The sequence below is a fragment of the Canis lupus genome, chromosome 1 (assembly GCF_003254725.2).
Source record: "Canis lupus dingo isolate Sandy chromosome 1, ASM325472v2, whole genome shotgun sequence".
NCBI lineage: Eukaryota > Metazoa > Chordata > Mammalia > Carnivora > Canidae > Canis > Canis lupus.
The window spans coordinates 86,984,205-87,009,964 of NC_064243.1; the positions used below are offsets into that span (position 1 = coordinate 86,984,205).

The window sequence follows — 25,760 nt, forward strand, 5'->3', positions numbered from 1 at the left end:
TCTCTCTCTCTCTCTCTCTCAAAAAAAAAAAGAATAACATAAACTGGAACAATACTTCAGTAAGTCAAAATTTCTCTCTGGTTTTTGGCAGTTGCTTTGTGGTTTTTCTTCTTCAAACAGACTTCAAAGTGTGGTGAGGGCATCAAGAAAATGCCCCCATTGCTCTTGGTGGTGACTCAAAGTGGGCATTAAGGTTGGCCCAAGCATGCACACATTTTAATGAAGATGTCCTTTGCATACTGCATTTAACAGGGAAAAGTACGATGATGGCATCCATGGAAAAAAGGCTTCGGCCAGGTGCCCAAGGCCAAAAAGAAATACCTGGTACATAGTACACACTAAATAAATGTAGACAGGCTGCTGATTCAAGAATATTTGAATCAGAAAATATTTACAGGTACAACACTTCAGATCAGCGATAACATTTTGAAAATACTTCTGAGTGCTTAGACTATCATTTTTAAAGAAAATGGTGATTCTCATCATCAGCTATTAAAAGAAAAAATGCTGAGTAAGACAGCTGAGGCAGTTTAATTAAACTGTGGAAAAGATCAGTGCTTTATCCCATCTCATCTGAACAGAGTCACGTGATGAATTTGCTGGTCTCCAAGATGACCACCATCAATATATTCCCTCTCTGCAATTTCCTACTTTCCTTCCACCAAGAGCTGGAGTCTATTCCCTCCCTCTTCTTGAATCTGGGCTGCTCTTAGTGACTTGTTGGGTTCATTGAATGTAAGGAAATGACATTCTGGGACTTCTGAGGTTAAATCAGAAGTCTTGAAGTTTTTGCCTGGGCCTCTTCAAACTCTCTCTTCGAGTCTTCAATTTGAGAGAAGCCAGCTGCCATGTAAGAAGTCCATCCACGGTGCAACTAGTATTGTTTGTTGAATAAGTAAATAAATAGGTGTGCAGATGTTTGCAAAGCTCCAGCAATAATTAAGCCTCCTAAATTTGCTATGTTCTCTACTTCCCAAATGTAAGAAAGAACTGGTGATCTCTGATCTCTCTGAAGAGACAGAGTTCTTTCTCCAGCTTGGATTGGGAGTGGCCTTATACTGTTGGGCTCTCCAAGGATGCAGAGCACTGTTGGTCTCAGAAAGGAGCTCTGTATTGCACACAAAGGCCCCAGCCATTGGACGTGCTACTTAACAAGAAGAAATATCAGTGAGCAAAGAACAGTGTGGGACTATGTTTTAATAACACAAATACTTGCATAGGTATTGGGCCCTATACAAAGATTAACTCATTAAATATTCAAAAGTCTATGAGATAGGCACTCCTATAATTCTCATTTTACATATATGAAAAACATGACATGGAAAAACTAAACAACTTGCACAAGATCATATAGCTAGCAAATGATAGCTTCACTCAAGACAGCCTAACCTGGTGACTGTGATGCTTATTTATTCACTGTATTGTCCTACCTCTCCGGGAAGAATTGTGACTCCAGAGTCATGGCATTTGGGAGGAAGGGGTAACTTTTACTAACTAAAAATAAGGAGGAAGAGAAGGAGGAGAGGAAGGAAATGGAGGAGGTGGGGAGGGGAAGGTGGAGAAAGGAGAGGAGGAGGTGAAGAAAAGAAAAATCCCATTGTTTGTGACAATAGGCAAGATATTTAATCTTTCTGTGTCCTAAGGTTACATGTAGTAATTTGCTTTGGCATGAAGCAAATGACAAAATTTCGTTTTTCTTTAGAGCATTAGAGGTTCTCTGGGAAATGATGTCTTTTAAGTACCAAATTGCAGTATTATTAATGATCTTTATATAAGTAAAATTCTCTCATACTGTATCTGAATAAATTAACTGAGAGCATCTGTGGAGGGCAGGAAAAGGGCTTCACTCCTTGATGAAAGCCATTAACCTAAGTCTAGCTCTTTGCGTCCCATTGAATTCTAAATACATTTTCTAATTTTTAAATCTAGGAACAAAACTCTGCTATTGCAGGTAATTGAAGTCATTCTGAGAAAAGTGTGCACACATGTATTGTATTGCCAGCCTTTGAACAGAATGTGAATAGCCAAGTATGGGAAGTTCCGTTGGTTACTCCAATCACTGGATGAACATTGACCTATTTCAGATACTTCTGTGACTCATCCAAAAAGCTCCAGATCACAAGTTCAGCATTTAAATGGAAACACAAATGCCATAGTATGGAGATTTTCCTCACTTCAATGACTACCCTTCCTAAATCAAGAAACATTCTAATTTGAGGCATACCAAAAATAGCACTGGTACATATGGAGTCTCAAAATTAACAGTTACTATAAATAGGCACCACTTTGTCAAAGACCCAATTCTAAGACTAAAATTTTATATAATACTATGACCATGTTTTGATGTCAAGAAATTTTCAATCACTGTTCTAGTGCCATAAAAAGAAATCTAAAATGGGCTGATTCTATTTTTTGCTGATGATTAAATATCACGGTCATTCCAGTGTTGTGCAGGAAAAAAAAGTGGGAAGAGCTAGGGAAGCCATAATATCAAGAGAGCAGGCTTCCTGATATCCTACAGAATATGGCCACAAAGAGAAGGTCTTTAGAGAAGACAGAGGAAGTCTTTGTGCCAAATAGAAAACATCTCATTCAGCATAGCAAGCACTTGTGAGAAATCAGAAGCAGATAAAATCTTCAGCACACTAAGTGCACTTTGCCATTGTCCTCATTTTTCCCCCTATCTTCTCCAAACTCGTCTGATTTCCTTCAGATGGTCTATCAAAAAAGGAAAAGCAATTTCCCAAAACAAATATACTTAAATTTCTACTTCCAATGCAGATGATTAGGAAACTAAAAAAACATATTTATAGGTTTCAAACAGGAAAAGCAGCCCTACAGATGGAAGGCTGAATTCAGCAGACTCAGCTCAAGCCTAAGATCATCAACCTATGTGACTTTGTACAAATCATTTGGTCTTGTTGGGCTACAGTCTCCTCCTCTGCAAAATGGAGCTAATACCTGCTTCCCTCTCAGATTGCTATGAAAACCAATTTATATGGTCTCTGTAACCCATTGTGTGTCCTAAACCATGACGTGCTCTGAACACATCAAATGTTATACAGGATCTTCTGTTAAAAGTTATTGAACTTTCTGCAAAAAGCATGGGACCTAATAACTGTTATTTCTTTGCCAAAAGGGGGGAGATTTGCAAGTGCTTGTGAGCCCTTTAAAGCCAAAGAAGCATCAAAAATGTGACTTTCCTCTTGATGCAGTCAAGATGGAAAAAGAACTAAATGCAGAATAACAGTTATTTAATGTTTAATGAGTATAACTTAATGCTTTGGAAAGACCAAATCATCTTTGTGCCACATAAAACCATTTTGCTCCATCAGTGATGGGCACCTCACACTTTGCAAAACACCAGTCTAGAGAATCCTTGTACTTCTAGACATAGAATTCCAGGTTCTTTCTGCTAAATGACTTAACCAGAGGCACAACTTCATTCAGTTGCAAAATTGAGCTAAAAATATAAGATCTTTAGTGTCTTTCAGTGCTCCTCACCAATAAAGCTCACAATCAACTAAGTTGTGCATGATTTCTCAATTTTTACAAAGTGATAGACTACATACAAATAACAAATCCCTCAGTTAATGACCTCAGGGAACTGGGATTTCACTGCAGATGGTTAGCAATGGAAAACAAATTTTGAGTTGTTATCAAAATTAAACACCTGCAGATGAGTGATTGAATCAACCAAGTGGCTAATCAGGAGAATCTCTTCTTGTGTTGTTAATCATGTACAACTTTATGTATTGAATATACATTTATGTATACTCAATATTGCAGAACTCTAGATCCATCCACATGGGTTGCCTGTCAAATACATACATGCCCAGATATGAGTGCTCATGTATTAACCCTTTAAGAAATTTGGCAACGCAGACATGATCATGTCACTCTCCAGTGGCTTCATTACCTGTGGGATAAAATCCAGAATCTCTAACACTATCTTAAAAGTCCCCCCTCCACCATGGTCTTATCCTCATCCCTTTTGCCGCACCATCTTGTTCCAATATTTCTTTTGCTCTTCATGTTCTAACCATACTGACCTTCTTTTATTTCCTCAAAACTAGGCTTATTCATGCTGTTTCACCTGCCAAGAAGGCTCTTAGTTAGCCCCACCATCTCCCTGATCATGCTAATGCTCATTTATTCTTCAAGTCTCAGATTAAACAGCACGTCCTCAAAGGAGTCTTCCCTGTACCCCCAAATTAGATTATATTCAACTGTCACAAATTCTCTATTTCTTTACTACTGTCAATCACAGTTGAATTGCTGGTTCCTGTCTTTCTACTCCAGTGTGTAAGCTCATTGAAGGTTGGGAGTGTATGTCTCTCATCTATCCCTCTAGCTCTGGCATGTACAACAGAGTCTGGTACTAAATAGACATCACTAGGCAACTGTTGAATGAATGAATGAATGAATACATGAATGGTTTCAGATTGGTCTACACCTAAGGCAACAGAGTCCTCCAGAATAATTTAGTAATCTTGAGAAGATCTGGCAGTATTTTTCAGCTTCATCTAGACCATTCTCTTTTTCTAAATGTTCATGATATAAAGGTTCCGGGGCAGGGGGTGGGGTGGAGAAAGTGTAAGCCAATCCTCCATAGAGCTGAGTGACATGCCAGGATCCTTGGTATAATTCTATCATGAGGAATGCACCCTCCTCAAAGCTTAAGGCACCATAATGTTCAGCCTAGTGGGCTCAGATGATCCTCACACAATCTTGGGGAAAAGAAGGCCACTGATAAGAAGATATCCTCAAGCCTTCCATCTGGCTTTTTTTTTTTTTTTTTTAAGCAACAAAAATTAGTCTACTTTCACATTAAAGCAAATGTTATTTTTTTAAGATTTTACTTACTTACTCATTCATGAGGGACACAGAGAGAGGCAGAGACATATGCGGAGGGAGAAGCAGGCTCCACGTAGGGAGCCCGATGTGGGACTCAATCCTAGGATCCCAGGATCACGACCTGAGATGAAGGTAGAAACTCAACCACTAAGCCACCCAAGTTGCCCCTGAAGCAAACATTATAATTTGCTTCTCAAGTAGCCACAATGATGAAGAGAGGCCATGGTATAGGGTTCTTGGTGTAATAAGAGGCAGTGGTGCAGTGGAAAGAGTATTGGACAAGGAATCAGAAGACATAGATTCTGGTTCTGGCTCTGCCACTTATTTGCTGAGGACCTTAAGCATCCATCTCTTTTCAGCTAAAATACCCTTCCCTTTTAAATTCTATGGACCTTTGGCCTTCAGGGTTCCCATGAGCACCAAATGAGATAATTATATTTTACTATTGTATATAGGAGTTTCTAGTTCTTCAATTACAGAAAAAAAAATTATAAAACTGTAAAATGCTAGGCAAAGTATGATAATTTTGTCACTGGTCCTTGGAAGCAGTTTCATCTTCCTGATTTTGGACAGAATCTATAACAGTAAAGTGATTTTTCATTCCCTGCCATCTGATGGCTGGTAAAGATAGCCCTGTTCACACCAGGCTAGTGAGGGAGGGCAGAGTTAGAAGTTACAGCTGGTTCATCTTCGAGAGGCATCAGGGCAGTGATTGGGTATAACGTACCTCCCTTGCTTTTCCTTGTTCTTCTATAGCATGAAAACTGTCTTTTAATGAAGCAGTCCATTATTAAGAGTCTGTGGGTCATACTCTTGTTGGCTGTAACACAGCAAATGCTTGACATAAATGATAACCTGAATCATAGGTCAGAGAAGCTCCACCTACAGGAAATGGTTTTAAAAGAAACATAAGTCCTATCTCTCCTCATTCATGCTCAAATTACTGAGATGGAGGCTTTTTCCATACAATTAGAGCTGAAGTTGACATTTAAAGCTTCATATAAGTAATACAGTAAATTTTTACTAAGATGCTAATAAGCAAGGCTTTTTAAAGCGGCACTTGAGGAAGAGGGTATTAGATACTGTCATTATAAAAGAAAAAAAGACAAAAAAAAAGACCCAAATTAATCTTCTGACTTTACTCGTTCAGGTTATGAGACATTAAAATGGATTTATTTTTAAGTGCGCTGTTGTTTTTTTAGATTATCACAGTCAAAATAACTGTGGTGAGAAACATACAGGAAGAAATAACTCCTGTCCAAAGCCGATCCTCACAATGCTTTCTTGAGTTCTAGAATATTTCTCAGAAACCTGTACTGAAGAAGAACTGGGTTGACCCATTGTTGACATTGTTCCTAATTGCAGACTTATCAACGAATCCCTGAGGGACCAGTTGCTGGTGACCATCCAGAAGACTTTCACGTACACTCGGACCCAAGCCCAGCATCTGTTCATCATCCTCATGGAGTGCATGAAGAAAAAGGAATTGGTATGTAAACAGCGTTCCCCACGAGTGGCAGAGGCCTCTCCATATTCCTTTAGTCCGTCGAAACATTTTCTTGAATCACACACCAACTGTTCTTTATTTCCAGCCAAGCTCACAACGTTCCCCAGGCTCTATTGGCTCCTGTAGCCTCCTCCCCTCAGTAGCAAAGACACTACTTTTTCTGCCCAGATTTAATGAAGTGTGTGTAGCTGGGTTTCAGCATCCTAGTGAAGCTTACCCTGAATGCTTCCGATTGCCTCCACAAAGGAGTGGAGGAGAGAAAATAGGTTTCCTCTGGAAAATGCTTCCCTTGGTGCTTCCCTTTGCTTGGGAGTAGGGAATCACTGATGGGCTTATTGTCAAATATCTTAGTGACACAGGGGCTGGGCTAATGTGCTAATCCATGCAGGTAGAAAAGGGAGTGACATGCCCACGGAATGCTGGAAACTTCTGTAGCTTCCAAAGTGTCCTCCAATAACTGCTGAAACATTCCTTACATCTGGTGCAAGTGTCTTGCAAATGTGGTATCATCCCAGAGACCTTCTGTTAGAGTGAACAGAAATAACACGAGCTAACATTTAACGAGTACTTGCTATGTGCCAGGCAGCACGAGAAATCTTTACATGCATTAACTTCTGTGATCTTTACAACTGTCCCAATGAGAGAGGTACCATTATTATCCTCACCTTACAGATGAGGAGATGCAAACAGACTTGATTAGTAAATGAGGGAGCAGGACTCAACACCGTGGCATTTAATCTCTGCGGGAAATGCTTTTATCAGAAATTGTCTCATTGAATCAAATGTTGTACATCGCCCACTCTGAGCAGATTCCCTGCAGGCCTCAGCAAGCAAAGACTATCCTCAGAGGTCATTGGAGCCCGCCTGCTGACAGGGGAAGTTAAAAGAGCAGCTTAAACCTGAACAGAAGCCTTCCTCAGGTTTTGAATCACCCTAAGTCTGCGTGGGCATTATGGAATGATTATCTTTGGGGATGTAAGGGGGGCACTTCTCCTCCAGAGGGACACCAGGGCCAGACTCTGAAAGGTTCAACCACAGGGAGGCAGATAGGGTAAGGAGGGGCTGGAGTGAGCCGCTTTCAGCCAGTTCCCCCACTAAGCATGGCCTAGAGCGGTCTTGCTCAGGATGGTGTCCTGATGCCCAGGACAGCTGCTGACACCCACAGAGGCTCACTGTGACTGCCAGGAGGGAGGAGAGCAGGGAAAGGAGGCAACTTCTGAGTTTGAGAAGCCAAATATTTAGGAAAACAGGACTTGACTCAAGTAAGCAAGACCTACGCCCAGCAAGTATCCTCCATGACCTTTGTGAGAACCTTCAGCCCCTTCTGGGTTTTGCACCTCTAATCCTTGAGTGTCCATAGACCCAGGTAGTCTGTCCACTTTGTATAGAGAAGCCAGCACACTGATGAGGTTCACAGCCACGACTGCTGGTGCCCGCAAGGAGACTCAGTTCAACACTCCCTCTAGCCCCAGAGGGGGGCATGAACCCCTCAGCATGCCACACATAGGATGGGTTTCCTACTGACTTCATGCTAACAGTCAGTTTCCCAATGCCAACTGTGAAAACTTACCAGAACTATCCATTTCTGGGGTCCTGTAAATTTCCTAGAAAGGCAGTTAGGATTAAAATTCAAGGAACCACTTAGAAGTCATAGAACCAAATGAAGGTGAGTGGCCTCCCCAAGTGAAGTATTCTGCAGGACTATTCCCTGGGACTCTACCTAATAATCATTATGTTGCTTCTTCATAGCCCCTGCTGTAAAGGTCAACTGTATCTTAGTGACAGATATTTACTGCAAGATACGTGAGATATCCCTAGCTGTGGGCTAAGGCAATGCAATCTTAACAGGAAATAAGTTATCCTCTTCTCAGAACTGGGCAGAAATTAAGATTTTTTTTTAAATCACAAGAATTTTCATTTTGGAGGGACTGTTCATGTGCACAGAAAGCACCAGATGCTTTATAAATGATGTGGACATGAGGCAGGTATTGTTTCTCCCCTTTGGAGGCGAGTCGAGGAAGAAAGTGAGATGGAGGGAGAGTGGAGATGTGCACACCGCCAGGAGGAGCCCGCCGGGAGGGGGTGTCCTGCCGCAGAGCCCAGGTGGCTTCTACTCCCCAGGCTGCCTACCTTAGCACATCTCACGGCCAGGAAACAGCCACATGAACTTGGTGAGAACCTTCAGCCCCTCCCAGGTTTGGGGTGAAAGTTTCCACTTCTCAGAAGTTCACATGGAGCTCTTCCTCATTTCTGTAGCCTCCCAGTTGCATTTATTCCCTTCACAGATGAAGTGGGATAGACCATTCTGAGGTCAGTCTAACTCTTGCTAAGTTCAGTGAAGGGATCTGGTGCCAGAGCCGGGCTGACGTCTTTCTCACCCCCGCATCCTTGTAACTTCTGTAAGAAAGAATTTCACCAGGGATGTGTAATTAGCTTGTGAAATTCAGGTGCCTGGGCCACGTGGCCTCATGAAAAATACCCCTCGATGGGCCTTTTGGTGGTACTTTCTATTCATTCCATATTGTCCTTGGAGCAATTTACTTCTCCTCTTGGGTCCAAACAACATCTCAGAATCTGTCACCTTTTGAGAAGATACATCCCCCTAGAAAGCAGCCTCTGAGCTACGTTCCATCAGAGTTACCAAAAGAGAAAGAGATTAAATCTGTTCTCAGCAGCATATCAACTTGGAGGCACCTCGTGTCCTGTCACCCCCTTCCTCATCAAGAGGAGTCTAGTCAGGAAGAGCTCGGGACCAGGAAGAGGACCCCAAGTGGCAAAGCACAGTGTGAGGCTGATTGTATGTGTAGAAACCAAAGTCTTCTAGTTCCAAAGTGCAGGGCCAGCTCCTCGCCCCTGCTCTGCCTCCTCGACATCCTGTGCGCCCCTTCTGACCCTCCAGCCCCACTGCTTTAGCACATTTTCCTTCCACTCTGTAGTGAAGGAGGACCTCGCTCAGCCATGTAAGCCCCCCATGGTATGTGGGGCCCAGACCGCGTCCCAGTGGAGGAGGCCACTAGTCCAGAGACTAGTTCACCACCTTTGTGTCCACACTGATGGTTCCTCCCACCTGCTGTCCTTTCTCAGCTGCTGGACCTCACACGGGCCACCTTGCCACCACCTGTCAATCACACCCGGGAGTCAGGTCCACACTCAGTGCGGACTCTGCTCCCAAAACCAGGACTTTAAAATCCACTCCCAGCTCCAAGCACAACTGCCCTCCCTCCTCCACTTGCCACCATCACTCATTCATCTCAAACTTGAACACCAAGCTTCTCTGTGACTCGCTAGTCAGAGCTCAAACTTCTGAGATGATTTTCACAGAAGCAGAGTGGAATTGAGTGCAGTGTTCTCTGCCCTGTGCCTCGCAGGGAGCGCAGACTGTTTCCACTCTTCGCTGGCCGGGGTCCTTTCACTTACCCACCCCTCTGCCCCTGGGCCTGCTGCTTCTCGGTACCACTCCCAAAGCAGGGTCGTTTCGTTCTTACTTGGGCCTCTAGTGATGCCAGTCGTCTCTCCTGCTCCCTACAATTGTGGAAACCTTGATAGTCTGACTGCCACTTGGGGACCTTTGCAATACCTATGACTGCCTTTATGGTATGGGGACACCAGCCTCTTGCTTCCTTCCCTCCACTGAGTTCTCCTGTGCTGTAGTGATTCTAAAGCCCAGAAGTGATCTTTGCAACTAGACTATTAAGTATGCTTATCCAGTCCATCAATTCAGGATGTACATGGGGGAAAATAAATTGATTTGTCCTTAAACCTCTTCAGTCAAGAAGCTTCTGGGGATGCCACAGAAACACAGTGGAGAGGTAGCTTGGGTGCAATCAGAGGGGACCTGGGATCGAGATGTATTTGGAAGATGATGGACACACAGCCTGCAAGGTGAAACTGTTCCTTCCTAGCAGCCAAAGCTGTGGCATCTCAATGTCATCACATTCTCACCAGGGGAGAGGGGGGACACCTTCAGGCAAGGAATAGCCAAGGGCTACTCTCAAATCTAACAGCCATTCTCCACTGACTGACCATCGAAAATCAGGCCACGGGTCAAATCTAACACACAAGCTGTGGTCTGCTGGCCCCTCTATACAGTAATGCCAGTTGCTTCCAACTGAAGCACAGAATCAATGACATCACTCATCTGAATGTAAATGTTTCGCTTATATTTCCAGTCTTAAATTCCATCGCTTTTTTATGGACCTTTCATGCTAAGGAAACCAATCTTCTTGCAGTTATTTTTTATTATTATTATTGCCTGCTTCCCTGCATTTTTTCAAACTTAGGGCTCTCTCAATTAGCCATAACCAATTGCCAAACACACATATGCCTATGAATGCACGAATGCACATGCCACATTCACACACATGCATACACACACACACCTAGAATACACTGCACTCCTTTATTTGCAGCTCTCTTGTGTACTTATCATTTATACCTTAAGTCATTTATATATCTTTGACTTCTCATGAAAGCTGTTAAGAGCAGAATCTGTGTCTAATTCATTATTCTGTTTTCCCTTCACTCACTTATCCCTTATCCCTTAGCAGCAGAGCATATACATAGCAGACACTCAATAAATCTTTATTTAATGGGTGAATAAATGAACGAATTCAGATGAATATACATTAGTGGGGACAGATACGTATTTAATATCTATAAATTGCCTTAAAATCTCCACTAACGCAGTGTTACATCTCCTTAGGGAGTCATAGATTTGGTTTATGGACTTAGGTTTGATTCAGGGCCATCTGCTTAAGTTGTGGGAGGTATTCTAATGTAGTGGTTATGAGGAAAAAGCTCTAGGAGCAGACAAACCTGAATTCCAGTTCTGGCTTTATCATTCAAGTGACTTAACTCCATGAAGCCCCAGGACTGACCACTTTAATAATACTTATGTGTTCTAGATCTACCACACTTCCTCCTACTGGTAAGATTATACTTTGATTCTTTAAAAAAAAAAAAAAAGACACAGTGAGACAAAAATCATCATAGACCAAAAGATCAAGACTGGCCCAAGGGTTTCCCATGCCCTATATCCATGCCCTGCCAAGTACAAGGTCAGGCAGTCCCCAGATGTCACTCACACGGCTTCCTGTTCTTGCTTGACAGGCTATAGAGCTGGCGAATCTCCCTTAGACACTAGGGAAAGCCACAGAGAAGTGTGGTCCGTGTCTTTCCGATGAGTCCCTGGAGGCCAATGTCCTCTACCTTCCAATTCAGGGAGATCTGTTTCTTTACGAGGGTGTATTTAAAGTGTATGCTGATATCACATCACAACTTTGGCCGCATTTGGAAAAATGAGAGGCAATTCTCTCTACCTATCTTCATAGATTCATAAAAACTAAGCAAACATGACTTCTAAACAAAGAAGTTTCTTCTCTTTTTGTCAACAAGCCCCTTCTATCCAGGAAAGGACCACAAAGTCTGAGATGTTCCTTGCTTAGAAAATCAGACTCTTGATACCATGGGCAGGCAGCTGGGTGAGTGTTACTTGGCAAGTTAGGGTCTCAGCATCGTGTAGGAGATGCTCCTGAAGACCCAGGTTACCCTGAGTTACTAAGAATGCAGCATTTTAGCACGTGTAAAGAACATTGACACAGTATGAGGCTCTGAGGAAGCCCTGGATGACTTTCACTATAATTACATTTATTCTATGAGTAACTATAGATACTAATTCGAGTGTAAGCACAGATGTCTACACTTGCCCTTGTGTTTCCGTAGTCCTAGCTAAAATTGTTAGTTAGGCACAATTTGACCTTGGAAATCTATCATCCCACCTTCATATTCCAGCTTCCCTCTTTGCTCATCTCAATGGACAGAAAGTACAGACAAAAGGAAACATATACGTAACCTGCCACTGTCTACCCTGTTTAACACCAACAGCCAAACAAGCACAGTAGACTCCTATGATCATGAGGGGAGAAAACAAAGCTGCAAAGGAAGGAGCTTTTTAAGCCAAATGGCTGAGAGTCATAGAGTCATGTATCAAGTTAAAAAAACAGTCCTTTACAACACAGGGTTTGGAGAGAAATAGAAATGCTCTTTGAGATAGATACTGAATTGTACCTTACTTCTTTTAAGTTCATTTAAATGTCATCATCACATAATTTAAATCTCAATATTTTAAATGAGATAGTGGGAAAAGAATGCAGAAGAAGTATAGCTCCCTTAAAAATGTTCTCCATATTACATTCTCAACACACAGTGGGTGATTGCAGGTTGATTTTTGAAGGTTCTGAAACTCTTAGATTAGAATATCATTTTCTAGGAATAAGGATGATGCAGGTTTTAGACTCCATTTGCTTGGCTTCAAATCCCAGATTTGCATTTAATGCATGACACTCAGCAAACTATTTAATCTCTAGATACCTTTGTTTTTTCTTCCAGAGAATTATGTCTATTTTTCAGCTAACCAGAAAAATGAAACAAATTGGAGGAGTCCATAGAAGTGTACAGAAAAATCCCATTTGATTTCCATCCTCACTATCAAGGTCTCAGACTCTCTCAGAACCAACAGAAACACCCCTGAACTTTCCCAGCCATAGTCAGCAAAAATTATCAGTGGATTAGAGGCACTAGGAAAACACAGAAAATGCTCTCTCTCTTTTACTGAGAAAAATAAAATATTATGATAAATGAAATATAAATACACAAGAAAACATATTATTGCATTCCTACTTTAAGAGCTGACTTATTAAATATTATACCTAACAATTGTTTTGAGTTTCAGATCTAAGACAGACTTTCTAGAGACTGGGTTTCAGAGACTCCACATCTCACCTGTACTCTGCGTTCCACTCTGCCCTCAAGGCCAGGGTCTCACCATGTTTGCCTTGACCAATGGTTCCTGCTTGGCCAGTCCCTCCGTTCCAACTGACACTCAGCTGCGGAACACCTCTTAAAGAACAGCTCTCCTAACTATACCCTCCCACCCAATCAGAAACCCCCATTGTCCTTAGCAGTGTTTGCCAAAGTGAGGAATGCTGTTTGCATAAGAGATTGTTTCAGGAGGAAGACAAATCAATATTTTTATTTTAAGAGGCATGTTTTAATTTGCATTATATTACAAATAATGACAACAAAACACAAAACCATGACTAGTAAGCCTAAATAAACACAAAGTTTAAAGGGGAATCAATTCAAAGATCTGATTATAGTGTTGGTATATAGATATGGCGAAACAATGAAGACTGTACAAGCTAGACTGTTAGCTTGGAATTAAGTTTCAGTTCCTTAATGTAGTATTTAAGGCCTTTCCTGGTCTGGATCTGGTCTACCTTTCCAGCCACAACTACTAATACTACTAATTTTATCCCTTATACTTTAGTCTAACCAAGTCCAATTTTCCTTGAGGTAAAAGACCATGCCTTATACATCTTTTTGTATTTTGTGAAAGCTCTTGAATCCTCTCTTCAAATGTTAAATGTAGTAGTTTCTAGAAGTACTGAGATGGATTCTCTACCCCTACCCTACAGCCGATTCCCAGCTAGGAATATTACTATCCAAAAAGGAATACAGGGACCAGAGTTTTTTTCTGAATTCAATAGAGTAAGAATTCTTAGCCTTGTGTCTAAGAACAGCCATAAGTCTTCAGTAAGTTCCGTGAGTCCCCTGAAAATATATGCAAAATTTTGCAAGCATAAGCATATTATGGGAAGAATACATTCAATTCTCAGATTCCCCAGGGATGAATCACTCCAAAGAGTTAAGAACCACTGTAGTAGATGCCCTCCCATAGCAATAACTACGTTTGGACCACAGGACCCATAAACACTGCCTTTCGTTCCTTCTAGTCCCTCAGAGATACCCCATCTGAATGAACATTTAACCTCCAAGGAATTTCTAACTGTGTGCACCTCCACGTCTCTCATTAACAGTTCCTGTACACGTAAGCTCTTCCATGCTAAACAGTCAATCATGCATTTCAGGAAGCCCACAGCTTGTAATTGGGCTATGATCCAAAGATCTATTTACAGCTCAGAACCCACTGTCTCATAAAGCAATGTAAATAATAGAGCAAACTTCTGGTTTGCTATAAAGAGACTAAGAACAGGAAACCAGGAAGTGTACTTCCAAAGAAGAAAAAGATTGTCATCCCCTTCTCTGGGACAGGATGACCCTAGTCACAAAATTGTTCATGTATTCGCATTTTAGAACCTGTTCCTTCTTCCTCCCTCTTCCACCCCACCCCAGAAGCCTCGGATTCACATCATTTCCAGACTCTGCTTCCTCCAGCATCTCCTTCACAGCTAAATGCAAGGAGAAAAAGCGTTAACAGACGCTGGTTTAACCTTTCTCTCTTTTTAATTTATCTTGAGTTTTCTAACCCTTCCCAGTGACACTTCCTTTGACCAAAGGCTGTAGAACTCAAGTTTGAAAATTACAGCTCCAAGGGGCACAGGTGGTTCCCAAAGTATTTATTTCTTCCCACCGCTTGGATCCCATGGAATGCCCTCGAACCTGTATGCTTTGGTGTGGTTGGAAACCGTAGTGTTTGCAGAAGGGTGGAGGGGAAATTAAATGGGAAGGAGCAAGAGAGGTTGGAGAACGCAGGTTATTTGTAAACCGGGTGTCGAAAAGCAGGATGCTTTCTGTTCTCCCTTCCTTGCTAATCAATGTGTATACAGTACCTCCTGTCATGTGAATTCATTCACCCACATTTCCATCTATATTAGTATTTATGCTTCTTCTTATTAGGTGTGATGCCCAGTAAATGAATACATTCATCAAATCCCAAGGTTTCGGCCTGGGGCCATTAGCCTGAGGCAGATCACGTGTCACCCAATAGACCATTCTCCCAATGTATTATCTGCTTTCACCAAACCCCAGCCTTGACCGGATAAAATTACCCTGATCGAGGAGGACAAACATACACCGCATAAAGATGATCACTGCCGCTATCATCTCTATCATTTATCTTTGATTTTTATCTGCTCTACTTGGCTATTTTCTCCCTCAAAGACAATCTAAATGTCGTGCCTGCCAATCTCCTCCTTTATTTCAGAACTGATTTGCGTTGTTTTTTCTCCTTCTCATCTGGTCTTTTTCTCTCTTGTGTTTTCTTTATGCTCCTGCCCAGTTCCACGGCTTATGATCAACTGCAGCCAGGGCTCAGGCTCACTCTGGAGCTAATCTTCCTTCTTTATTTCCCTAATGACATGGCTAACATATCCCTGATCCCCATCCTTGTGGACCACAGCACCGGCCTCTGGTGGCCACACAACTGTAGTTTCCTCCCTCTTGTACTCCTCCTCCTTCCTTTTTTTTTAATTTATAGAAACATAGGCACATAACCCACAGAAACATAGAGGTTCGAGGTGTTGGGAAAACACAGGGCAGACAGAGGCTCCAACATTGGCCACATGTTGGAATCACTTGGGGAGCTTTAAACACAACAAGCCTGGATCCCACCCCTGGCGACTCTCATGTCATTGGCCTGGGATGTGGCCTGAGTCTGAAAGATGGTAAAAGCTTTCTCACAGAAGAGAATACTTGCTTCTGCACCATTACTACTTACAGTTCTATGTCTTTCTATGCCTTTGAGCCTAGATAATTGTGGTATAATTTGTCACAAGGAGATGGGCTTAATTTTTTTGTAAAACAAAATTTCACCTATATGAAACTCCTCATTTTCCAAAGATGCCACCAACTGAAGTGTCATGATATATTAAGAACAGGCCTGGTGGGAGGCTGGAACAGAGAAAAAGCATAATTAAGTGAAATTGGCCACAATCAACTTGATTTTAAATACATATCTTCCTCTGCTTGCAGCGGGGTTACACCCTGATAAACCCATCATAAAATGAAAATATTATTAAGCCAAAAATGCATTTAATTCAGCTAACCTGCTGAACATCACAGCTTAGCAGAGCCTATCATGTGCGTGCTCAGAACACAATAGCCTACAGTTGGACAAAGTCATCAAACACAAAGCCTACTTCATAGTAAAGTGTTGAATATCTCATGTAATTTCTGGAATAGTGTACCAAATGTGAAAAACAGAATGTATGGATTCAGAATGGTTGTCAGCATACTGGTTGTTGACCTCATAACTGCAGGGCTGACCAGGAGCTGGGGCTGCATCACAAGAAATTGTCCTAACATATATCACCAGCCCAGAATGATCCATATTCAAAATTCAAAATCCAGTTTCCACTGAATGCAAATCACTTCCACACCAGAATAAAGCCGAAAAATCGTAAATTAAAGCTGGGAACTGTCTATACTGGGATCCCATTCTCCAAGTGCTTGGCCATGACTTCTAACAAGTGTTCAGAAGTTGTGGGACTTCACTACCACCCCAAGGGCTCTGTACATGCTCGCAATGACCCCTTCAGTGATCAAGGACAGACAGGAAGAAAAAGGTGTCGCCGCCTCCTGGAGAGCAGAGAAGGAAAGGAAATGGAAGACGAGGAGTATATTAATCCCTAGCCTGCCAGTTGCTTTGTAATTTTATCTTCCCCACAACACTAAGAGACAGAATGTCCTCCCTATTTTTACTGACTTGAGATCAGTCAGCTGATAAGTGGCATGGTCGTGGCTCCTCCTGCCCTCCCATCCATTGCCATCGTCCATTCAAAGACCATTTCCCTGCTTCTTCTCTGAGAAAACACCAAGTGTCAGATGACATTGATGTGGTGGGAGGGTCTAAGGACCCCGGGGCCTTGGGATGGGAGACCACAGTGGCTTCTGAGTGGGCCAAAGGCAAGGAGTGGATCCTGTCACCAAGCTGGGCCGCCTGGTGAAGGACATGAAGATCAAGTCCTGGCGGAGATATATTTCTTCTTCCTGCCTGTTAAGGAATCTGAAATCACTGACCTTTTCCTGGGGTATCTCTGAAGGATGAGGTTTTGAAGACTATACTAGTGCAAAAGCAACCCCGTGCTGGCCAGTGGAACAGGTTCAAGGCATTTATTGCCATCAGAGAGGACTACGGGCATGTGGGTCTGGGTGTTAAGTGCTCCAGGGAGAGGGCCACTGCCATCCATGGGGCCATGATCCTGGTCAAGCTTTCCACCCACCTATGTGGCAAGGCTACTTGGAAAACAAGATCAATAAGGCCCACATTGTCCCATGCATGATGACCAGCTGCTGTGGCTGTGCTTGTGCACCTCACCTCTGACCACAGGGGCACTGGCACTGTGCCTCAGCTCCTATGCCCAAGAAGCTACTGATGATGGCCGGTATAGATGACTGCTAAAACTCAGCCAGGGGCCACACTGCCACCCTGTGCAACTTTGCAAAGGCCACTTTTGATGCCATTCCCAACACCTACAGCCGTCTCACCCTGACCTCAGAAAACAAACTGTGTTCACCAAGTCTCCCTCTCAGGAATTCACTGACATTCACTGACCCAGGCTCCAGCTGTGGCCACCACATACTTTATACAAGAAAAAGAAAGTGAATCAAAACCAGTTACAAAAAACAACAATAACAACAAAAATGAAAGCAAACAAACAAAAAAACCACAAAAAAGCAAAAACAACTACCCTACTTCTGACATGGGTGAAATAAAGTTCCCTCGCCACTGCCCACCAACCTCATTCTAGGTAGGAGCCAGGGTGGTTTCTACCCAGAAGATAGGGAGCTTGCAGCTCTCCGCCTCACCTGGAGGTAGGCTGACTTGGGGCCCAGGAAATAAGGTTGGATTTTTCCTGGCAGCATGTTAACCTCCACAGGGCCCTGGCTTGGGGGGAGAAACACAAATTCCACCAGTCAATTCCAGCAGGGGCTGCACAAATGCCAAGAGCAGAGTGTGAGTCCTTTCATCAGGTTCCCCCACCCATGGAGCCAGTGGAGAACAACAGAACGTTCCAGAACCACACCATCCTGTCAGCTAACAACACTAACAAACCATCAAATGCCAGGGATTTGAACAGGGGCAGGCTACCTCACCTTAACGAAGTAGCACCATTTTTTTTTCCAAATCTGTAGAGGACAGGCTGGTAACAAAGGGAGAGATCTCATTACAAAGTGGCACTTCCAGGGGCACGGGGTGCAGGGTGCAGGGGGGAAATGAGAGACTCTCAAGAGGTTTTCCCTGAGAATGACTGCCAGGACTTACACCCGTGTGTTTCCTTGCTGTGGCACTGGTCTCTCATCTCAGCCACTCTGGGTTTCTTTGGTCTCTGGCATTTGCTTGTACCCTTCCTTCTGCCTGAAACTCTTTCCCTCTAGACTTTGCGTGGCTGGCTCTTGTCATTTTTCATACTCAGCTTGAACACCCCCTCCTCCAGGAAGCCTTCCCTGACCACCCTATGTAAAGCTCTTCCCCCTTTCCCTCTGTTGTTTGTTTTGTGATGGCGCTTGCCACCCTGTGCACTTCTCCCATTTATTTGTGTTCGCATGTGTTTGTGTCTGCACTTTTAGACTCCCTGAAGACATGTCTCGTCCAGCGTGTCACACATCGCTAGATAGAAAGTAGATGCTTGATTTAAATGTCTGCTGAATAAATTCATACACACAGCCCAGGTCTGCCATATTTGATACTGTATTTTTTCTCCCCCTGCCCTTTTATTTTTTTTTCCAACTACTATTTAGGGAGGACTCTATTTCAGACCCTCTGCTAGGCACGTTGCACATATATTTCATTTGAAACTCAAAATAACACTATGTGATAGGTGTTATTTCTCCAATTTCACAGATTAAGAAACTAAGGCTTAAGACATTAGGTTTCTTGCCTAAGCCAGCATCATAATTGAAACAGCCAGCCTTCAAGCACAGATGTGTCTAATTCCAAAGCTTTTGCTTTTCTCACCCTCTGGCTCTGTCTCTATGGGGTGGGGTTGGGACAGGCAGCAAAAAAAAGACATAGTATCAGGGAGGATGAGTAACCTTTCCAAAGACTGGAACAACAATGCGTCTCATTTATCTCTCTTCCTCCCCTTGTAGTTGTTCATTCCTTCTCCCCACGCCACCATCTCACATTGCCAAAAACATGCACATTCACTGGCAGGAAACACAGAAATGATCCCTGTCAGAGATAGTGCTTTCTGGAAGCCTTGAAGTCAGGAAGTCACTTTGAACAGCAAGCTCCTTTTCCAGGGCTTTCTGGAAATCTCTCTATATTTCCAGCCCCTCCATACACCATCCTCAGCACCTGCACCTGCAGAGAGCTGCCCCTACAGTGGCGGAATGCTCTGGAAAGGGCCACTGTGCCCGGATAACACACCCACCGGCATCCCAAACTCAGGACTCCCAGGGGCCGACTGCGAGTTCCATTGTGGACAAAAATGGGGGCATGATGATGAAGGAGAGGACCCCACCCTGACTCCAGCAGAGCCTGAGATTGCCAGGACCCATCACTGGCCTTTGTGTGGCTTTTAAATGCCACTGTTCCAGCTCTGCCTAAGACAAAATGTTTCTCGACAACCCGATTTCCAACCAGACCTCAACCATCTGCCATCCAGGAGCCGTAATCCCTGTCTTCCTCTTTCATTGGTCCTCAGAAGATCTCCGTCCCCACTGCAGCTGTTTTATCTCCTTGTGTGGGTTGATTTTGTCACTCTGCCAGCTTAGCGGTGCTTGGTAGCCTTCTCAGCCCCAAAAGGGTAAGTCAGAGGGCTCAGAGCGCAGAATTTTCCAAACCTCCTTATAATATGCCGGCAAACTCCCAGATGCCCTGTGGGCACGGGCACACAAAGGGGCGGGAAGCAGAGCAGATGCCAAGCACAGCACACATTGTACACAAATAAACATGGGCATATGCAGAAAGCTCACTGCGGGAAAATCCAAGCAGGAAATGCATCTTTTTTTAAAGCCAAATCATCACACATGCCAATAAATTTTGAGCATTGAACAGAAGTCCAGAAGGTATGCGGGAAATGCTAGTGGCATCCATGGGGTGGGCAGGTTGGAACGTTCTAAATCACACAGAGCAAGCTAAAGTCTGTTACCTGCAATACTCTTCTGTTCGACAAACTATTTTTGCAGTTTTTCATTCATTTCTTGAGTGCCTGCCACATACCCCGCAGTATTCAAAGGGCCCAGATTACAGCAGTACCAATCCTCATACAGCGTGCATGCCAGTGGGGAAGGGATAGTAAAGAAATAAAAAAGATACGGAATGGAAGAGGCAATGATCTTGCGCTAATATATCAAGTACCACCAGGATTAAAGACTTGCCACCAGATTTAGCAGGATGGATTTTGTTGGTGACCTTGAGAAGTACAGTTTCAGTGGTGGTATAGAAGAAAATCCTGAATGCAGCACATTCAAGAGAGAATGAGACTTGCAAGGAGTAGAAACATGTGAGACTAAAAAATGCTTTGGAGGAATTTTACAACTTAAAAAAAAAAAAAAAACTGGGGAGGCTGGAGAACCAAGATCAAGGGATGGTATCACAATAACTCTTGTCCATAAAAAAATTCTGTGACTTTAAATGTTTACCCTCTTCAGTATTGGAAGAGGCAGGGTGGAGATTTTGGTAATTATCTTCATTCTCTTTTAAACCCGAGAGAAATGACACTGAAATACTTTTGGCCTAGAGGCCACTGAGAAATCAAAGAGATTGAAATAATAATATTTAAAAGAGAGCATTTACTGGGTGCTTATGAGATACTAGTAAATTATAAATATTCCCTCTCTTTCATTTAAATCTAAAAACCACCTTAACAACTAGATATTATTGTCCTCTCTCCTCTTTAAAGCTGAGAGAGGGTAAGTGATTTGCCCAAGAGAACAGGGAAGGTTAAGTAGCAGCTTCAAGATTTGAATCCAGACTTGATTGAGTAAACGTTTTGAGTACTTTCCACTTCTCTCTACTGATGTATGGACTGGCTTTTAACTCTCCAGCCTAAAAATCTCACCTCCCAATGGCTTGATCACATGGAATACACAATCTAAATGACCTCTGGGTCTCAGCCAGCACTGCTTTTCTTGGGTTCCATGATTCCTTTACAGGGTCAGAGTCTTCTTCCCTATTTGAATTACTTTCACATCTCTCGGTGAATAACCATCTTGAACTTGAGTATGAGCATAGCTTTGACCCAGTTCATTTTTTCCATTGTAAAAGCAATACATGGTGATTAAAAGTAAGTTTATTATTGATTTAGAGACTACCACAAAATAAAAGGAGGAACAATATTACCCACAGCCCCAAAAGCCACCAAAGACTTTTGTTAAATTTCCTTCTAAGGTAGTTTTTTCCCTATATGTAAGTTTCCAGATTTGTTTGAAACACCATAGTAATTATATTTATATAAATATATTTTTTTGGACAATGAGGTTTTTTGTTTAGCATTAAAACACTTGCATTGTTTTATATAATTCATAAACATACAGTTTTTAAGGTTAAAATCATTCATTATTTCACAGTGGGATTCCCCTACCAAAAACATTAGGTTAAATTTTAAAGTCAGGAAAAGACATAAAGCGTGCACCTAAGCCCTCCTACCCATACTTTCAGAAGAGAGTAGATGTCTGGTTATAAGGATAACAGAGACAGTGCTACCAGTAGCTTCTTTCCTTTCCACCATGACTCTCAAACTCATTTCCTGTAAGATATCTGTCTGGGCAAGAATTCACTTTGTGGTCATCCTATTATCAAAGTTACAAATTATCAATGTTATGACCCTATTGAAATACTTGAAAAACCTTTGGATTTAGTAGCATGCCAACACCACGTCTACCTTAACAAAGCCTTCCTCACCATTAAAATTGCACGTGAATACGGTTTATGAGCACCTACTGAAAACTGCCCAATATTCTAGCATTTGAACAAAGGATGATTGTTAAATATGATAATGCAGAAATGGCCTTATTATTGGACCTTTTCAGTCATGAAGTTTATATAATTAATTTTAATTCATGTAATGTCAAAACATTTTGTTGGGCAACTTGCCGAGTTGGGCATTGTCATGTTAGACATGGTGGGATTTGACCTTAGTCAAAACCTACTAGAGAACCTTTATCCCCTGCATATGCAGTCCATGTGAAGGAGCCATAGGATAAGAAGAAATCATGAACAAAAAGAAATATGAAGACCCAGCCAACACTTGACATTGGTGATGAATGCAGCCTATCACTGATGTATTCCTGCCAGTCTTAGCTTGATTGAATTTGCATTCTCCATGAACGTGGCTCTGACACTTACCCTGGAGAAAGTCCCATTGTAAGTCTCCTGTTTGCTGAGTATAATTCAACTAGCAAGGTTATCTCCATACCAGCTGTTGACCAACAAAACAATGACCTATTATTGAAAAGTCAATAGTTATTGAATAGTTCGTCTTTATTCTTAATATGCAATTAAGACTATGTCAGGAACAGAGGTAGAAACCAACTAGAATCACCAGAGAATCCCCCTTTACTCCTCCTCTCACATATGCTCTAGTTCTCTTTTTGTCTTTGTTTTCCTTTTGAATGGTTTTGCAAGTGGTGTTACCAATAAATCTATGTCTGATCAGAAGTGGTTCATTTGGTAAAACATGACTGAAATCGAACTATTGATGAACAGTATTTTTTTTTTCTTTTCTGGACAATTCTCTAAAGCAAATAAGAAAACAAAAAACATCCATTTCTTCTTAACAGCTTTGTCTCTCACCAGTATTTTTCTAAATTACTTTTCCTATGCATTTGGGAGGAAGAAATAGAACCCTTAAAGTTTGGAGGAACCAAGATACTGGAAAATGTGGGGAAAAAATTATTTTTTCAGGAGAGGACATACTCACTAGCTCAAAGCCTAATTTTAAGTAGTTTACAGCCCCCATGACTATCATTTATTCTGACTTGAGAAAGAGTAACTACTTGGGGAATGAAGGATTTACAGTAGCAGTTGTTGGAACAACTGGCCCTCAGCCTGGCCAAACATTCTCCAGAATTTATAACATAAAATTGCCGTGTCAGAATGAGCCTCCAGGGAGCTAAAACAACCAACTGACAAGCTGTTCTGCTGCCTGTTAAGGCGGAGCGGGGGTCTCTCTCCTTCTGGATCCCAAAGCATTCAAAGTTAGACCAAGTATTTAAGCCCCCAGGGGAAATTACCTGATCATCTCATCATTCTGGCATTATTAAAAAAACAAAAAAACAAAAAACAAAAAACAAGCACAGACACAGGACAGTTATTCCTAGCTACTGTGGCCCACTTAGCTAGGATTATGAGTTACTCCATAGGGAGTTAAAGGACACCACAGCAAGAAAAAGAAACTGTAGGGATCATTGAGATTAAATCAACCCATTCAGTGTACTACAGGGGAAATCAGGGCTTTAAATAAAAACTATAATAGCAACAGCATTTACCGAACACTTTTCTAGGTGGCTGGGTTTTTGGAGCCCATTATCAAGCTAGTTCAGTTTCTCCAAGATTTTGTCATGATCTTTCTGACTGTGCTATGCATATTAATTCACTTTTCTCACAACAACCTATGAAAGCAATCTTTTTTAAAAAAATTTAAATCCAATTTAATTAACATATAATGTATTATTAGCTTCAGAGGTAAAATTTAGTGATTCATAATCTTGTCAGTGTCATCATCTGTAAAACAGATGACATGCTCAAGGCCACAGAGCCCATTAAGTGGCACAAAATATTGTATGGCCACCTATTATTATATTATCTGTAACACGTTATTTCATGATAAAATACAATGTTATAACAAATTTATGTTATATAATAGTATTCTATGTTGAAACTTATAAAAATGTATTTCTCTAGAAGGTTCTATGCATCAAATATTTTATTCAAGAGTGTTGCAATCCATCCAGCATGCATTGCTGAGGCCAGTCAGGAAAAAATAATATGCCATATCCCACATAATAAAAGTCCTCTTATTTCAGTAAATAAGAAATAAATGAATTGAAGCATCAACCTTGCATCTGGAGAAGGTGTTCAGAAAATATCTACTAAATCAAAATCTGAATTTTACCTTAGGATCAACACAATGGATCATATGGGTCGAGAAATCATAGTTTCAACACTAAGACCTAGACTAAATGGCTTTGGATGTGAACTACCAACTGGATGGAATATTTGAAATAGGAACGATTCTGGAAAATTCCATGTGTGTAGTTAGCATATTGCTTAATGTGTATATATAATGTGTGTATTAGATGTGTGTCAGTGTAAAATGTGGAATGCTATTTTTAACTTCTTTGGATTGACATTTAGTCAAATATTTCTAAAAGTTAAAAAACCTGACCATTTAAAAAGCTGTAGGTAAAACCCAACAAAAAACTGAGCTGGAGTGAAAGCAGGAGCATCCAAAATTCTTTCACAAGTCAGCATAAGTAAGTTACTAGTGATAAAGATGAAGTCTTCCCCCTGGATTCTATCCCAGTTCCAGAAATACCTCCTTTCCTCTTGCATATCAGAAAGTATGGGATCGATCACTTTGAAAAGGTACATTTAGAATGCTTGTTTCAGAAAATGGCAAAAATATCCTTCTGCTTTAAGGGACTTTCAAGTTCTTTCCCAGCCTTTGCCACATAGGCCTGGGTGGTTCTGTCACTGCTTAGTGTGTTCAATGAAGCAGGGCTTGAAAGCAATCGAAAACTTGAGTTGATTAGACCTCTACCAGTAGCCAGTCTACTTGAAATTACAAGCTGGACTCCTTGAAATGAAACCTGTCATACCGAGCAAAGCTGTTGACTGCCTGTCACATCTGGAAATTCTTAGAGAAATTGAACTAGCCTGACAGAAGGACTCAAAAAAACCAAACAACCGGGAAAATATTCACGAGCCTCCTCTTTTTTTCGCAGCATCAGGGATGCTAGTGGCTGTGGGCTGTCTTCCTCGTTCATTCTTAGAGGCATGATGGTCATGCTTTAGTTGTCTTACTTACTTATTTATTTTTTGTAGGCTCCACACCCTAGGTGGAGCCCCACACAGGGCCTGAACTCATGACCTTGAGATCAAGACCTGAGCTGAGATCAAGAGTTGGATGCTTAACCAACTGAGCCTTAGCGGCCTTTTTTAAAAGTTGATGAGTGATACTTGATAAGATAGTGTCTTGAGTAAGTAAAGGATTTGTCACTCACATGATATTTCTTCTTTTGGAAAAAAAAAAAAATTCTTCCCATTGCCTGACTTATTCTAGGGACTGCCTCACTTCTATCAGGTCTTAGTCTCATGGAGTTATAGTGTCCATGAACTTGGCGTTACCTATTGTTTCAGATTAACGGTATAATTAGGAAGAGACACTAATGGTGTCATGTTCTGAAATAGGCTCTACTACCTAATAAAAACCAGGTTTTTCTTTTCTAAGTGGTAAATAAAAATAAAACCCAGTTCCCTTTCAAGGAATTAGAATTGCCCATTGTACCTAATATAAACCCACTAATTTTCATTTTGTTCAAAATTTCAGGGACCCACTAATTTTAAATTTTTTCCCCATGGCTAAATTAAGCTTCACTTAGCTGCCAAAATATTCTTTTGTTTCTTGCTATGGACCACTATGGCCAG

The 25,760-nt window shown here is 41.8% G+C and overlaps 1 protein-coding gene and 1 long non-coding RNA gene across 14 annotated transcripts in view; one reads left to right on the forward strand and one right to left on the reverse strand.

Moving 5' to 3' along the window:
* LOC112644731 (uncharacterized) overlaps nt 1-13,249 on the reverse strand; it is a 130,254-nt gene extending 117,005 nt beyond the window's left edge. For all 4 annotated transcript variants that reach the window (XR_003126694.3, XR_003126693.3, XR_004807018.2 and 1 more), the window contains exons 1-2: nt 13,145-13,249; nt 8,495-8,761 (exon numbers count right to left, since the gene is read on the reverse strand). This is a non-coding gene — a long non-coding RNA (uncharacterized LOC112644731). The remainder of the gene's footprint in view (nt 1-8,494; nt 8,762-13,144) is intronic.
* Nucleotides 1-25,760, forward strand: part of TRPM3 (transient receptor potential cation channel subfamily M member 3) — a 492,887-nt gene that overhangs the window by 326,209 nt on the left and 140,918 nt on the right. For all 10 annotated transcript variants that reach the window (XM_049092014.1, XM_049092017.1, XM_049092021.1 and 7 more), the window contains one exon: nt 6,223-6,346. In XM_049092014.1, the coding sequence (XP_048947971.1) occupies nt 6,223-6,346 (124 nt within the window). The remainder of the gene's footprint in view (nt 1-6,222; nt 6,347-25,760) is intronic.